The sequence below is a fragment of the Ictidomys tridecemlineatus genome, chromosome 11 (assembly GCF_052094955.1).
Source record: "Ictidomys tridecemlineatus isolate mIctTri1 chromosome 11, mIctTri1.hap1, whole genome shotgun sequence".
NCBI classification, from domain to species: Eukaryota; Metazoa; Chordata; class Mammalia; order Rodentia; family Sciuridae; genus Ictidomys; species Ictidomys tridecemlineatus.
This window is the reverse complement of record NC_135487.1, coordinates 132391473-132404105: the sequence shown is the minus strand read 5'-3', so window position 1 is coordinate 132404105 and position 12633 is coordinate 132391473. Positions and strand designations below refer to the sequence as shown.

Genomic DNA, 12633 nt, shown 5'->3' with positions numbered 1-12633 from the left:
GTCCCTCCCGCACCACATTATCCACTTTCTCAGCTTCTAGCCAGCATTTGGTTTCATCCTACAACTATACTTATGAAGTCTCAAAAACAGGAATTTCTCACTTTGGCTGTCTTCTTCTTAGTCTGCCTATCCTAGGAGAGCTGGGGTTTCCCCAAATACCATCACATCATTCTTTATCCACCTGTGATCTCCCAGGAGTCAGGGCAGCAGCTGCAGGTAGGTCTGGCAGTGGAGGAAGAAAATGGAACTTAAGACTCAAGGGAACCCAACCAACATGGTTCCAACTGAGTGTGCTTAAGGATTGGGAGGAGGGAGAAACAAGAACAACCAGTAGCATCCCTCTTGCCCCTGCCCCATGTCTCTCTCCATTCCACCTGTGGGTCTGCTGTGCTCAGAACAGGCCAGGGAGAGGCCATGGCTAAGGAAATCAACATGTCTAATCCCAGGTCCGGATCTAACCAAACCCAAGTGAAGTGAGCGCCTTTATGTGGCTGGAACCAGATACAGCAGCTGCAGTGGGTGCCACGGCCAGGAGGCCAGGACCGGGCTGGATAGGACAGAAACACCCAGAGATCTCCCTCAGGACCTCCCATCCTCTATCCTGTGAGAGCTTCTTCCTTAGCCTCCAACATAACAGCACTTACACACTGAGAAACTCAGTTCCCTTCTTTTCTTTAGAATGGAATTTTGTGGTGTAGAGAAGATTTAGGGAGTGAGTTGGTTCACTGATGATTGAGAGATACATGAGATCAAACTCCAAGGGTTCTTACTCAAACTGGCTAGAAATGAGGACCTAAGTTTGACCCTCAACTAAGGGCACCCTCCTTGAACCTCTTGCCTTTCTGTAAAATGAGATTAATACCCAACCACCTAACATGACCTAACATAAAGAAGTTTTTTTCTAGGGGCTGGGGTTGTGGCTCAGTGGCAGAGCACTTGCCTAGCATGTGTGAGGCTCTGGGTTCGATTCTCTGCACCATATACAAATAAATGAACAAAATAAAGGTCCATCAACATCTAAAAATTAAAAAAAAAAAGTAGTCCTTTCTAAGCTCTAAGGGACAACTCAGACAAGAGCTGTCACACTGCAGTGCAGTAGAACTAGAGGATGGAGGAGCCCAACCTCTGGTCCCATGTCCATACTGCTGTGGACAACCCCAACCACAAAGGAGGACAAGGAGAGGATCAGCACTGGAACCAAGTTTGCCCTCCGGCTATGGCTGCAACATCTGCACAGGTAAAGATGAGGAACGACTTGAGGGCTCCGCGGCATTGGGGCTGGAATGGTCTAGGGTTCTTATGGGCATGCAGGAGAGGAAGGGATAAATAATAACTGCTCTTGAAGTCCTCAGAGTAACACGCCATCAGGTGAAAGTGGAGCTTACGTGGATGTAGGGCATCAAAGGAAGAATGGAACGTGGACCCTCTTCCCCCAACCCAGGGATATGGAAAGTGAAGTGCCCACCCCCTCCCTAGCCCACCTCCATGACACTCAGAACATTCACAACCTTTATTAGGGTGAGAACTTTGCTACAATCTGAAAGTAAAAAGTAAAATTACAACATAGGTTCCAGGCCCTTGAGGAGCCAGAGAAAAGAGATTGGGAAGGAGGGCACAAGGGTCCTCCCACCTGCCAGGAAAGGTGCAAAATGAGCCAGGGCGAAGCCCAGGGCCATGGCCTCGAGAGGCACAGGCCCCAGGCTGGTCAGTGTTCAGACCCGCTGTGAACTTAAATATATAAATAGAGAGGGACCCAGGCAGTCGCTGGGCCCTCCCTGTTCTCAAACCCTGGGGATCTTGACTTAAGGCCTCTCTCCTACTCAGTCAAACTGGGAAGTAGGGGCAGGAAAGTCATCTTTGGAGTATTTGGGAGTTTTCTGTTTATGTACAAAAAAATCCACAACACAAAATAGAGGTTTTTTGTCCATCTCTGAAACTGCCTGTCTTTCCTGCCACCTGTGTGGCCAAAGGGAACGGAATGGACATGAAAAGTATGAATGGTTGGGCTTGGGGGACGGAGAGGGCATCTCACAGACAAAAAACAAAGGCCCCTTCCCCAGGAGCCTCCAACCCTTCCCCAACTGCCACCCCATCTCATCTGCTCCCCACTGCCTAGGTTAACACAGCAAAGGAACGTGCCACCATCTAAAGAACAGTCCCCAGTGTCCTTTAAAAGAAGCTGAATATTGACCTTTTGCTGCTGGCTTTGTTAGGCAGAGATGAGGCCAAAGTAGGTGTCCTTGAAGGTCTGTGTGGCCTTTGGCCACAGCCCCCGAGGGATGAGAGTGGCCAGGGGCTGGGGGTCCACACAGCATATTTGCTCAGTGTTGGAGGACAGTGAAGGTTCCAGAATCCAAGGAACTCAGTCCAGGGAAATGATATCTGACCGACAGCCAGTCAAAGAGGGGCCTGAAGGCAGAGGTCCTCCATGTCCCTCCCTCAAGGGCGCCCCAGGAGCCACAATGCTGCTGACACGGCCAGGAGAGGGTGCTGGAGTGGAGCTGCGGTGGGAGCTCCCCAGTGTGGGGGCCAGTGGACCCAGGAAGTGGGAAGGGGTCCCCCGGTACTGGAAGAAGTGGCCAAGGGCATCCTGTTCATCTAGCGAGGTGATGACGGAAGGACCATAGTGCTGAGGAATCAAGGGCACAGTTTAGGGTCTATCCCAACTCTCCCACCTCCCAAAGTCAGCTCAGAAATGTCCCACGGGGTCAACGAGCCCCTGTGGGTTTCAAGGGCTCTTGTTTCTCCAGAAGTAGGACCTCTGTGGCTCTGCCTGCTCTCCCACACCCCTCCCTTTCGCGCTGCCTGGAGACGGCGCCTCCAGCACACCAGGTTCTTGGCCTTGAGGTGTCTGAAATGTGGGGCCTGGGCGGCAGCGGGGTACACCCAGTGCTTGAAGTGCACAGGATGTGAGAAGGTGAGCAGGCAGGGGCGGAACGACACTAAAAACCCTCAAAGTACAGTGACAGGATCCAGGAAAACATGTAGGAATCTGAGGAAGTACTAGTGGGGCAGAGCGGGAAATAGCTACCTTTATCCTCCCTCCCTCACAGAAAAGACTGAGTTCCCAGGGACAGTGGCAGAGATCAGGGTGCCCTCAGTGCCTAGAAAGGAAGCTTCAGAGCTCTCAGATCTTCATGGAGAAAGGAACCACTTACCTGACTCTCAGTCTGAAGAAAAGAAAATAAATCTAAACCTGGCAGGAAAAGAAAAATCAAAATCAACTTCCTATCTGACCCCTTCACTGCCAAAAGACAAGTTCTGTGGATGGTGGCTTCTCAGAGGAGACCCAGGAGACTTTGCAAAGGGGCAGGGTCCCATCTGTGCCTCAGTGTCATACCTTGGATATCAGCCCCCAGGGGGAAGGCAGGTGGGTACTCAGGTAGTGGGAGACCAGACAGGAAATCACTGCCCAAGGTGCCCATGGCAGGACTCCGTAGCACCGAGGAGGGCTGGTGACCAGGTGTGAGGACTCTGTAAGGAAAGCAGGGGCTGGGGCAGCTAGTGGACCACACTGTCCCCCAGGCCGACTTCCCAGGTCCCCTCTACCCTCTCCACCTTTCCCGGCCTCCGGGTTTGATCAGAAAGCATTCCCGAGTCTTCCACTGTCCCTTTTGCTGTAGATTCTCTTACCCTTTGCTTCCAGGTAGTGTTGGGATGGCAGCTGAGGTGACAGGACAGTGCTTCTTGGTTGGGGGCAGATCCTCCTCATCTGATGAGCTTTCTATTGTCAAGTCAATAACTTCAACCTTCTTCTTATTTTCTGAAGGATTTCCCTCTTGAAGTGGGCTATATTGGAGGCCTGTAGGTGGTAAGAAGACTGTCTTAGAAAAAGGGCCATCTGAGATTCAGCTCAGTTGGGGGACGAGGGGTCACTCACCATCCAGCCCATACCCTGGCGGGGGGCAAACCTCAGATGCCTCCTTCTTGGGTTTCATTGGGCACCAGGATCCATCTTCCATGAACTGGATCTCATCACAATCCGAACAGGAATTAAGAATCTCCATGAATAAACTAGAGGAAGGGAAAGATGGGCGTTTATGAGGCCCGGGAGATGGCTGCACAGTACTCAGTTCTGTGACTCACCTTCCTGTGACTCAGTTTCCTCATCTGTAAAATAGGGATGTCCACCCTACTAGACCTCTGAGTCACTGTTGGAATCAAAGTAAGTATATATGTAAAAGAACTTTGCAAACTTTTGCTGTTAGGTTTTAACATAAATACAATCTGAACACTTGTTAGGTATAATCTAGGAACAAGATAGAAAAAGAGATACAGAACTCCTTAAACCATCTCAAAAAACACACTGCAAGCAAGACCCATATGAAGACTCTAGAAGATGGATAAGATTAACTAAGAAAAAGAAATTCTTTGCTTATGAAAAAAAATCTTTACTTGTGGGAAATAAAATATTCTTTGCTTGTAAGGAAAAAAAAATCTAACTGGATTAGCACACCCAGACCCTCAAATGAACTTTATTGCTATGCTCAGTGGAAGGTGAGATAGTTGTTAAAGCAATATGTTATAACAATTTGGTTCAGTTATAACTGCGCTACTAACAGTATAAACTCGAGCAAGACTCGATCTCTCTAGGCCTCAATTTCCTCTATGGTACCTATCTCACAGGGTTATTAGGATTCAATGAGATAAGGCACACAAAGTGCTCAGCACTAGGCCTCATACATACATGTTCCTTAATATTGTCACACTCACACACGTGCATGTCTGCATGTATGTACATTTGTGAATGTACAGCTAAAGGGGACAGAGCGAGAGCGGGAGTTCATGTGACAGGAAGTTAAGCCATTTATGTCAAGAGGGTCCTGGTGGACGCCTAGCTAAGAGGAAGAAAAATGACCCTACCCATCAATAATAAGAGATTCGTAGGGAGCCTTCTTGTCACACACAGGACATGTCCATGTTGGCTTCTTCTCATTCATCTGTAGATAAAGGGCAGCATCGAAACTCTGCAGGTGGGCGCAGGTGAGAGCACGACATGGGACAGTCAGGCGCATCTTCCCTAGCTGAGGAGAGAGCTTTCTAGTCAGAGACTTCACTCTGGTTTCATTCCAGAAAACCTCACTCTCACTCCCAAAGAACACTCCTCAGAGTGCAGAGGTCCAGCCCGACGTCCCTCCCCTTTCCCTTCTCCCCTTGTACCCACCGGGCACATGAGCGACACCCGGAGACTCGTAGTAGCCACCTCACTGTCGGGGTCAGCCGTCAATTTCTCCTTGACTGAAACAAGAGTGAGGCCAGAGCCATAGGATCAGTAAGGCGAAGGAAGCCCCAGGGCTGGTAAGGCCGATGCAGATGCCTGGCTAAGGCAGCTGGGTGGAGAGTCTTTGGGGATCACTGGACTGGTCACGTGGATGGTTTGAGATCTGGGTTACAAAGGCTAGGTGTGAGGGAGAGACTTCCCAATTCCTGAAGTGGTTTAAACATGGCTACATTAGAGATGACCTAGAAGGAACTGAAGCTGCTTTCTAGTCCAGAGAACCAGATCCCATCCATCCTGGGAACGGTCTGGCTTCTCAACGTGAAGACTGGTAGGGAGTACAGGAGAGAGTTGGAGTTTGTGTGAAAAGAGAAGGAAGTTGTCACAAGAAAGGTATTATGAAGGCTGGAGGGCCAAGAAGACTGAGGTCCAAATCAGAGGGGAAGAGGAAAAGGGTGCTACTCACTCAGGGCCCGAGAATGGTCTGGGTTGCGGATGCCCTTGGCTCTCAGTTTCTGTAGAAGGGTCCCTGCAGTCAGCTGCCTCACCAGGTACACAGACAAGGAGTAATTCTACTTGGAGGAGGGAGTCAGGGGGAGAAAATCAGCTTCGGCTTCTCATACCACCACCACCACCCTCTTTTGTCCCATGAAGAACAGAGATGATTTCCCTTCATCTCCTGTAGGCCTTTCCGGGCACCCTGTTTTAGTTTTGCTCACCCGTCCAAACTCAGATGACCAATTAACCACAATGGTGTTGGGAACAGTGGCTGAGAGTCGAGCCAGTGGTGTGATGTTGATGGGGCGGCTGGGCCTCTTAGGTTCAGCCCCATTCTTGGTGGGAGGAAGGTAACCCTGAGGAAGGGAGGAGCTGGTCAGTGGAGAGGTGGCTCTGGGAAGGGGCTCTGCTGTGACAACAAAAGACACCTTGTCTCAGGTTGCTGACCACCTGGGGGAGAGGTCGGCTCACTCATGACCCATTCAGTGACACACAAAACTGGGATATTACCTAAGGCTGTGTAGGGGGTTCATGCCTGGAAAGAAAGGAGAGCTTACTTACTGACCAAGGAAGTTCGAACCCACTCACTAAGTCCTTTAGGAGGAAGAACAGGGATACCTCACTTCCTCTACATAGAGCTCTAGGGCTTTGACTTTTAAGTCTTCCCTGCTAGGCACCATGGTGCACACCTGTCATCCCAGCAGCCTGAGAGGCTGAGGCAGGAGGATCACGAGTTCAAAACCAGCCTCGGCAAAAGTAAGGCACTAAGCAACTCCAGTGAGACCTGCCTCTAAATAAAATACAAAATAGGCTGGGGATGGGGCTCAGTGGTTGAGTGCCCCTGGGTTCAACCTCCAGTACCCCCACCCCACACAAAAAAAAGAAGTCTTCCCTGAACCTTTGGATTGAACTAATGTCACTTCTCTAGTCCAAATAGAACTTTTGTTTAGCTGTATCTTTTTTCTTTTTGGCAGTATATAACCCAAGGGCATTATACCATTCTACTGAGCTGCATCCCCCACACCCTTTGTGTGTGTGTGTGTGTGTGTGTGTGTGCGTGCGCGCGCACACACACATGCACAAGCAATACGGGGATAGAACCCAGGGGCCCTTTACCACTGAGCTACATCCCCAGCCCTTTTTTTTTTTTTTTTCTTCTTTTTTTTTGAGACAGGTCTCACTAAGTTGCTTAGAGCTTCACTAAGTTGCTGAGGCTGGCCTTGAACTTGTGATCCTCCTGCCTCAGCTGCCCAAACTGCTGGGATTATAGGCCTGTGCCACTATGTCCAGTCCTATTTTAATACTCTCTAAAGAATATCAACTCTATCAATAAATTGAGTGCCTACTATGTGGCAGACACTGTACTGGAAATCTCTCTCTCATAATAGATTTATAGTTGTTATTTTTGAACTAAAACAGGAATGGGTTACTGTCAGCAGATGGAAAAGGCATTTACCGGAAGGGGGCACAGTTTCCCATTGACCTTGACAAAGAGGTTGGGGGGAAAATAATCCTCCTGGGGGCAGCTGGTCTCACAGAGACAGAACCTGGTGAGGGATGACAAAAGATAAAAGGTGGGAGGCAGTTACTGGAGTTGAATCTGGCAGAGAGGTAGGGAACCTCAGAAAATCAATCACGATTGTCTATAGCCCTAAGCATCCAAAAGTCCCAGGGCTAGAGGAAGGAGAAGTTGTGCTCTGTTTGTGTACAATGTGTCAAAATGCATTCTACTGTCATGTATAACTAATTAGAAGACAAGTGGACAGTGGTAGAATATCTATCAAACCCCTATTTCACTCCCACCCTACTAGGAGCCCAGCAGGGTAGAGAGGGAATATTAACTCACCTTAGCTGCACCTGTATGGTATAATCACATTTGGCCCCTGGCAGAACCTCTCTGTAAAAGGGAGAAAGGTATCAGCCTCCAGAGGGAGGGGTGAATGACAGAGATAAAGCTGATGTCCAGAGAAGAGGGAAGAAATATACAAATGAAAGACAAGCAGGTATAGGAGGATGAATAAGGAGGAGAACAAAAAAGAAAGAAGGCAGAGTCCAAGGATAAGGGAGGAGGACTAAGAGAGAGGTACCTGGACGTAAGAATCTGCTGCACTTGCTGAGGTGTGAGGGCAAAGGTAAAGTGCGCTTCCTCAAACCGCTGGCTAGAAGTGGATGCTAAGGACACAAAGGGGCAGTTATTCCCAAGTCCATGCACAGGCAGCCACAGAAGTTGCTTCCATCCCAGATTTCTAATCCCACAGAACTGAAATCTAAGGAAGGAGTCCAGCCTACACTGGAGTCCAGGAAGACTGAGGGATCACAGAGAGCCATACCAAGGGTGGTGGGCCGGATGAGTTCCCCGTAGACTTCATAGAAGGGCAATGGTTTCATGGTGACATCAGGGTGCACGGGCTGCGGTAGAGGGGGATGCAAGTCCACCTCACGCTTGGGGCCCAGAAGGGTGCCAGGAGCCAAAAGGGCTGGGGGAATGGGAGTCAGAGGGCCAGGGGAGCCTACAGGAGAGGTGCCAGGGGGCAAAGAGAGCAGAGAGAGATCAGAGGGCCCTAGGGTCTTCCGGGGAAAGCGCCGGCGGTAAAGTTCTTTGATCTTCATCTGGACACTGGGGGCACAGCTGGATTTGAGGAGGTGTAGGGCCTTGGCTAGGAGTTCGTGCTTCCGTCCACTCTTGTTCCGGCCAGCAAAGCCAAGGAGCACCTGCAGCTCAGATACCCGGAAACTCATCACCATGTGCTGTGAGAAGAAGAGAGAAGCTTGGGAATCCCACCGTGCACAAGCCTGTTAGCTAAGAGCACCCGGCTGCCTTCCCTCCAGGGTTAATGGAAGGGTGCTTCACAACTAGTAGATTACTGCCAAGCAGCTGTCCTGGCCCAAGGGACGTGTCAGTCCACTCAGCAACACTCAGCTCAGCCTCACCACCACCACCTCTTCCCAGAGCCAGAGCGACCCTCTCCACACCCCTGGAAACTGGACGGTGGCGGCAGAGGATGGCAGACAGCCTTAGCCACTAAGGCCTCGGACTCCATCCCTGCCTCTAGCCTAGACTCCCCTTTAAGCTGCTTATCTCCTCTTCTGCTCTTTCTCAGACTTTCAGACCCATCCCAGCCTCGTGGGAAAAGGACAGAAGGCAGGAGAAGGAGGGAGAAGACAGATAAGGGTCGGGAGGCCCACAGAGGAGAAAAGGGCCAGTGGCTGGAGCACTGCGCACCCTGCTCCTCCCTCCCCTGCCACCTCAGTCCCCCCAGGTATCGACGACCCCAAGCCTCTGGGGCTTTATGGCCAGGGTTTTCGGTCAGAGTTCACTGCTCATAAGTCCCCCAAGTCCTTTCTTGGCATCATTACGTGGCCACCTCCGTCATTCCTGTTCTCTGGGAGGGAAACAGAATCAAGCCTGCGGGGGAAGGGTTCACGGGGATCACCAGCCCAGGTACCCTGCGGACCACCTGTGGACGCCGCCTGCTGGCCTCCCGGGAGGACAGAGGCCCGCCCCCCACACCCCCTCGGGGACAGGCGGCCGGGAGCTGGGGGCTCTCCCCGAGGGCTGGAGCCCAGCTCGGCGGGGGGAACACCTGCCGGCCCGCGGGTCTCGGGCGGAACCGAGCCGGGCAGCAGGGGAACCGGCGTCCAGGCGCCGAGAGGGCCGCAGACGGGTTACCTGAAGGGTCTGCGCGGTGGTGGGCGCAGGTGCTCTCCTTACGAGACCCGCGTCGGGGGGCCTCCGAGACTCACAGGCGGGGGCGGGCCCTGCGCGCCAGCCCTCCCCACTGGTCCCCTCACCCCAGGCGCCGTGCCGGACCCCCTCTGGGGAACGCGATGGCAAACTTTGTTCCGCCCTCCTCCCCATCCCACGCCTCCGAGGGTCTCCTTCTCCCCGGCTCGGCCGGGGCCTGCCCTCCTCCCGCCCCGGCTGCCCAGGACCGGGGCTGGGCAGGTCCGGACGTCCCGCTCAGCCCCAGGCGCGAGGCTCGGCGCGCGGCGCCCCCCGGCGGCCGCCTCCCGGAGGCGCGCGCGGCCCCCCGCCTGGCCCCGCCCCCAGGCCGCCCTCCGCCCTCCGCCCTCGCCGCGCGTCCCCGGCCCCCAGCCTGCGCGGCACCGCGGCCGGCTCCACCCAGACCACCCCTAGCCGCCGGCCACCGCCGCCCGCGTCCCGCCCCGCGCCGCGGCCCCCGGCGGCCCCCGGCCCCACCCTCCGCGGCCCGCAGCCCCGCCCCCGAGCCGCCGCAGCCCCTGCCTCGCCGGCCCCAGCTGCCGGTCCCCGCCGCCGTCCGCGCCCTGCGCGCCCCCCGGGGCCGCCGCCCGGGCTCGGCCGCCCGCCGGGCTCCGAGCGAGGCGCCGAGAGGGCCGTACCTTTAATTCGCCCAGCTCCGCCATCTTGAGACATCGCAGGCGCCCAGCCCGGGCCCGAGCTCAGGCCCAGGGACCGGCGCACAACTCCCCACCCGGCGCTGGCCGCAACTGCCGCCCGCTCCGCCCCGTCCGGCCCCTACACCTCCCCTTCCCAGCCCCGCCCGCCCGGCTTCGGACGAGCCGGCGCGGCCCCTCCTTCCGCAGCGCCCCGGCCCCCGCACGTCTTCGGCCGCTTGGCACCGCCGTAGAGCGGGAGGGAGTGCCCTGCGCCACGACCGCGGGGTCCTCGAGGGTACCCGAGGAGGCGGCCGAAGTGCCAGGGGAGGGCTCTGCCACGCCCGAGCTGGGGGGAACGAGCATCCGGGGAGCCACGGGCACTGGAAGGATGCAGGAAGGTCTGGGAACCGCCGGGCGCAGAGCCGCGGGGAGGGCAGCGCCGTGGGCGCGAAGGTCCTCGCTCTCCGTCCCTGGAGTCTGACTCCAGAATCAAGGTCCTGCCAGCGCGCGAAACGGGCGACGCGGCCCGCTTTGGGGAGTCGTGGGCAATTAGAGGCTGTCCCCGTCCTTCGCCTCGCCTCCGTCCCCCCAGCACACCAGCGACGACCCGGAGCGTGCTCCAACTCGGCAGCGGAAAAGTTTGGTGCGGGGAGCGAGACTCACCAGCGCCGTTGCGGGAGCGAGGCGGGGCTCGGGAGGCCCGAGGGTGCCTGGTGTCGGGAAGGGGGCTCGGCAGCCCTCCGACGGGCTCCGCGGCTGGAGACGGACGGCCGCCGGACGCGGCACCGCAGCTCGGCCCGGCCCAGCTCCCGGCTGGGGCCGCCCCCTCCAGGGTTAGCCCGCCGGGCTGCGGCCAGGGGAGGGGGCGGAGCCGCAGGAGGGAGGGGAGGCGTCGGAGCGGGGCGCGGGGCACCGAATTCCTGGTGCGGGGGCCTCCAGCGGGACGCGGTCATGGCACCTCGGCGTTCACACCTCCTCCGCGACTCCTCGCAGTGCTGCGCAGGTTAGGGGCGGGCTGAGACCCTGGCGTGCTAAGAGGTTCCTTCTTGGATTGAGACCTCTTTCTCCCGAGGGGAAGACCCAACCCTTAGCTCTACTGTGGACCTCCATCCACTGCCCCAAAGCCAAAAGTATCCCACACCTTTGGTGCAGCGAAAATGAACACAGGAAAGATTTTCTTACAAAAGTAATCTTTCTGGCCCTCTCAGAACTGCCTATACGCCTTCCTCCAGAGCCTTGGATCCTCCAGAGGCCCTAAACCCATTATTACTCGCTATTGCAGAGTAAATCCGTTTCTATATCCATGGAGATAACGACCTTAGGGCAGTGTATCCATACTTCAGTCTGGAAAAACTTCCAGCGTTTTATAGTTGTCTGGGGCCTAAGGAATAATGTTATTTGTTCAATAATTACTTTCAAAGGGGGGGCTATAAATACTTGAGTGTTGGTTAGGGATTATTAGGTGTGAGGCTATAAATATGTACCTTGCAAGAAAAACTCAAGTATTAGCGAAGACATGTCTATAATTGGCCTTACAAATAAAAAAGCTTTAATAAATATTAGAAATAATCCCCTCATTTAGCCTATGCTTTCAATGTAATCATTCCCATGTACTCCAACCCAAGCCATAAGACTGAAGGTGCTAGCTTAGCAATATTCCTAATTACCTGTCAAGTGGACCCTGCCCAGCTACTTGGTGGTGTTCCTAGGGAAGATAGCCACTCTCTCCTGACACTCAGGTCTTTCCTTCCCTGTACTGCTGCTTGAACTGGTGGGCCCCTCAAGTTAAACTTTGGCTAAGTATTTGGTTCTAAATCCCAATTGTTTCCTGCAACATCTGAGTCTTCTTCAGCCCCAAGTTCATTTTTTGTTGTTCTGTTCAGTCCTCTAAACTCAAGTTACTATGGATTAGTGTTTTCTAGAATTTTCAGTAGTTGTGGGGTGGAGAGAAGGGAAGATTAAAAAAGGAATGGGGACGAGTGAGGTAGCTCTCGCTCATAATCCCAGCGACTCTGGAGGCTGAAGCAGGAGGATTGTGAGTTCAAAGCCTCAGCAAAAAAAAAAAAAAAAAAAAGTGAAGCGCTAAGCACTCAGTGAGACCCTGTCTCTAAATAAAATACAAAATAGGGCTGGGGATGTGACTCAGTGGTTGAGTGCTCCTGAGTTTAATCTCTGGTAACCAAAGGTGGGGGGATTTTTGAGCAATGGTTATCTTCATTATTTTGGTTGTATGGTAATTTTGTGGGATGCACACACACACATAAAACAACATGTCAAATTGTATACTTTAAATACACGCAATTTATGTATGTCAATTATACCCCAATAAAGCTGTAAAAATTTAAAAGAAAGTTAGCCTCACCTTGATTCTTAGTGATTTCATAAAGGAAGAATCTCCTTTAAAAATAATTTGAGGTTGGAGACAGGAGTGTAGCTCAGTGGTCGTATTTGTCCTTAGCATGCATGAGGCCCTAGTTTCAATCCCTAGCCCCACACACATACACACACGTTAATCTGAGGTTATAAATTCTAGCCATCCTACAGGACAACACAAAACT

The 12633-nt window shown here is 53.6% G+C and overlaps 1 protein-coding gene across 4 annotated transcripts; it reads right to left on the bottom strand.

Moving 5' to 3' along the window:
* Positions 1–1496: 1496 nt before the first annotated feature.
* On the bottom strand, positions 1497–10896 carry Pias3 (protein inhibitor of activated STAT 3). 4 transcript variants are annotated; one of them, XM_013365693.4, is made up of 14 exons: positions 10739–10896; positions 8047–8464; positions 7804–7888; positions 7563–7613; positions 7173–7263; positions 5938–6072; positions 5685–5790; positions 5165–5238; positions 4864–5024; positions 3881–4014; positions 3634–3802; positions 3341–3474; positions 3159–3196; positions 1497–2629 (listed from the first exon to the last, which is right to left on the bottom strand). In XM_013365693.4, exons 2-14 carry the CDS (start codon positions 8459–8461, stop codon positions 2363–2365), a joined length of 1860 nt encoding a protein of 619 aa, XP_013221147.1. In that variant the 5' UTR covers positions 8462–8464; positions 10739–10896; the 3' UTR covers positions 1497–2362. The 4 variants fall into 4 exon arrangements, with proteins under 4 accessions (XP_013221147.1, XP_005341369.1, XP_077883803.1 ...); XM_005341312.5 differs by lacking the exon at positions 10739–10896 and adding an exon at positions 10079–10230; XM_078027677.1 differs by lacking the exon at positions 10739–10896 and adding an exon at positions 9387–9715.
* Between the last annotated feature and the right edge of the window lie 1737 nt (positions 10897–12633).

Coding starts and splice junctions, on each gene's coding strand:
- Pias3 (XM_078027677.1), bottom strand. CDS start 9,575: ATGGGGAGGAGGGCGGAACAAAGTTTGCCATCGCGTTCCCCAGAGGGG. Junction 4,015..4,863: donor GAATCTCTTATTATTGATGG/GTAGGGTCATTT, acceptor CCCTTCCTCTAG/TTTATTCATGGAGATTCTTA. Junction 3,803..3,880: donor GCCAGGGTATGGGCTGGATG/GTGAGTGACCCC, acceptor TACCACCTACAG/GCCTCCAATATAGCCCACTT.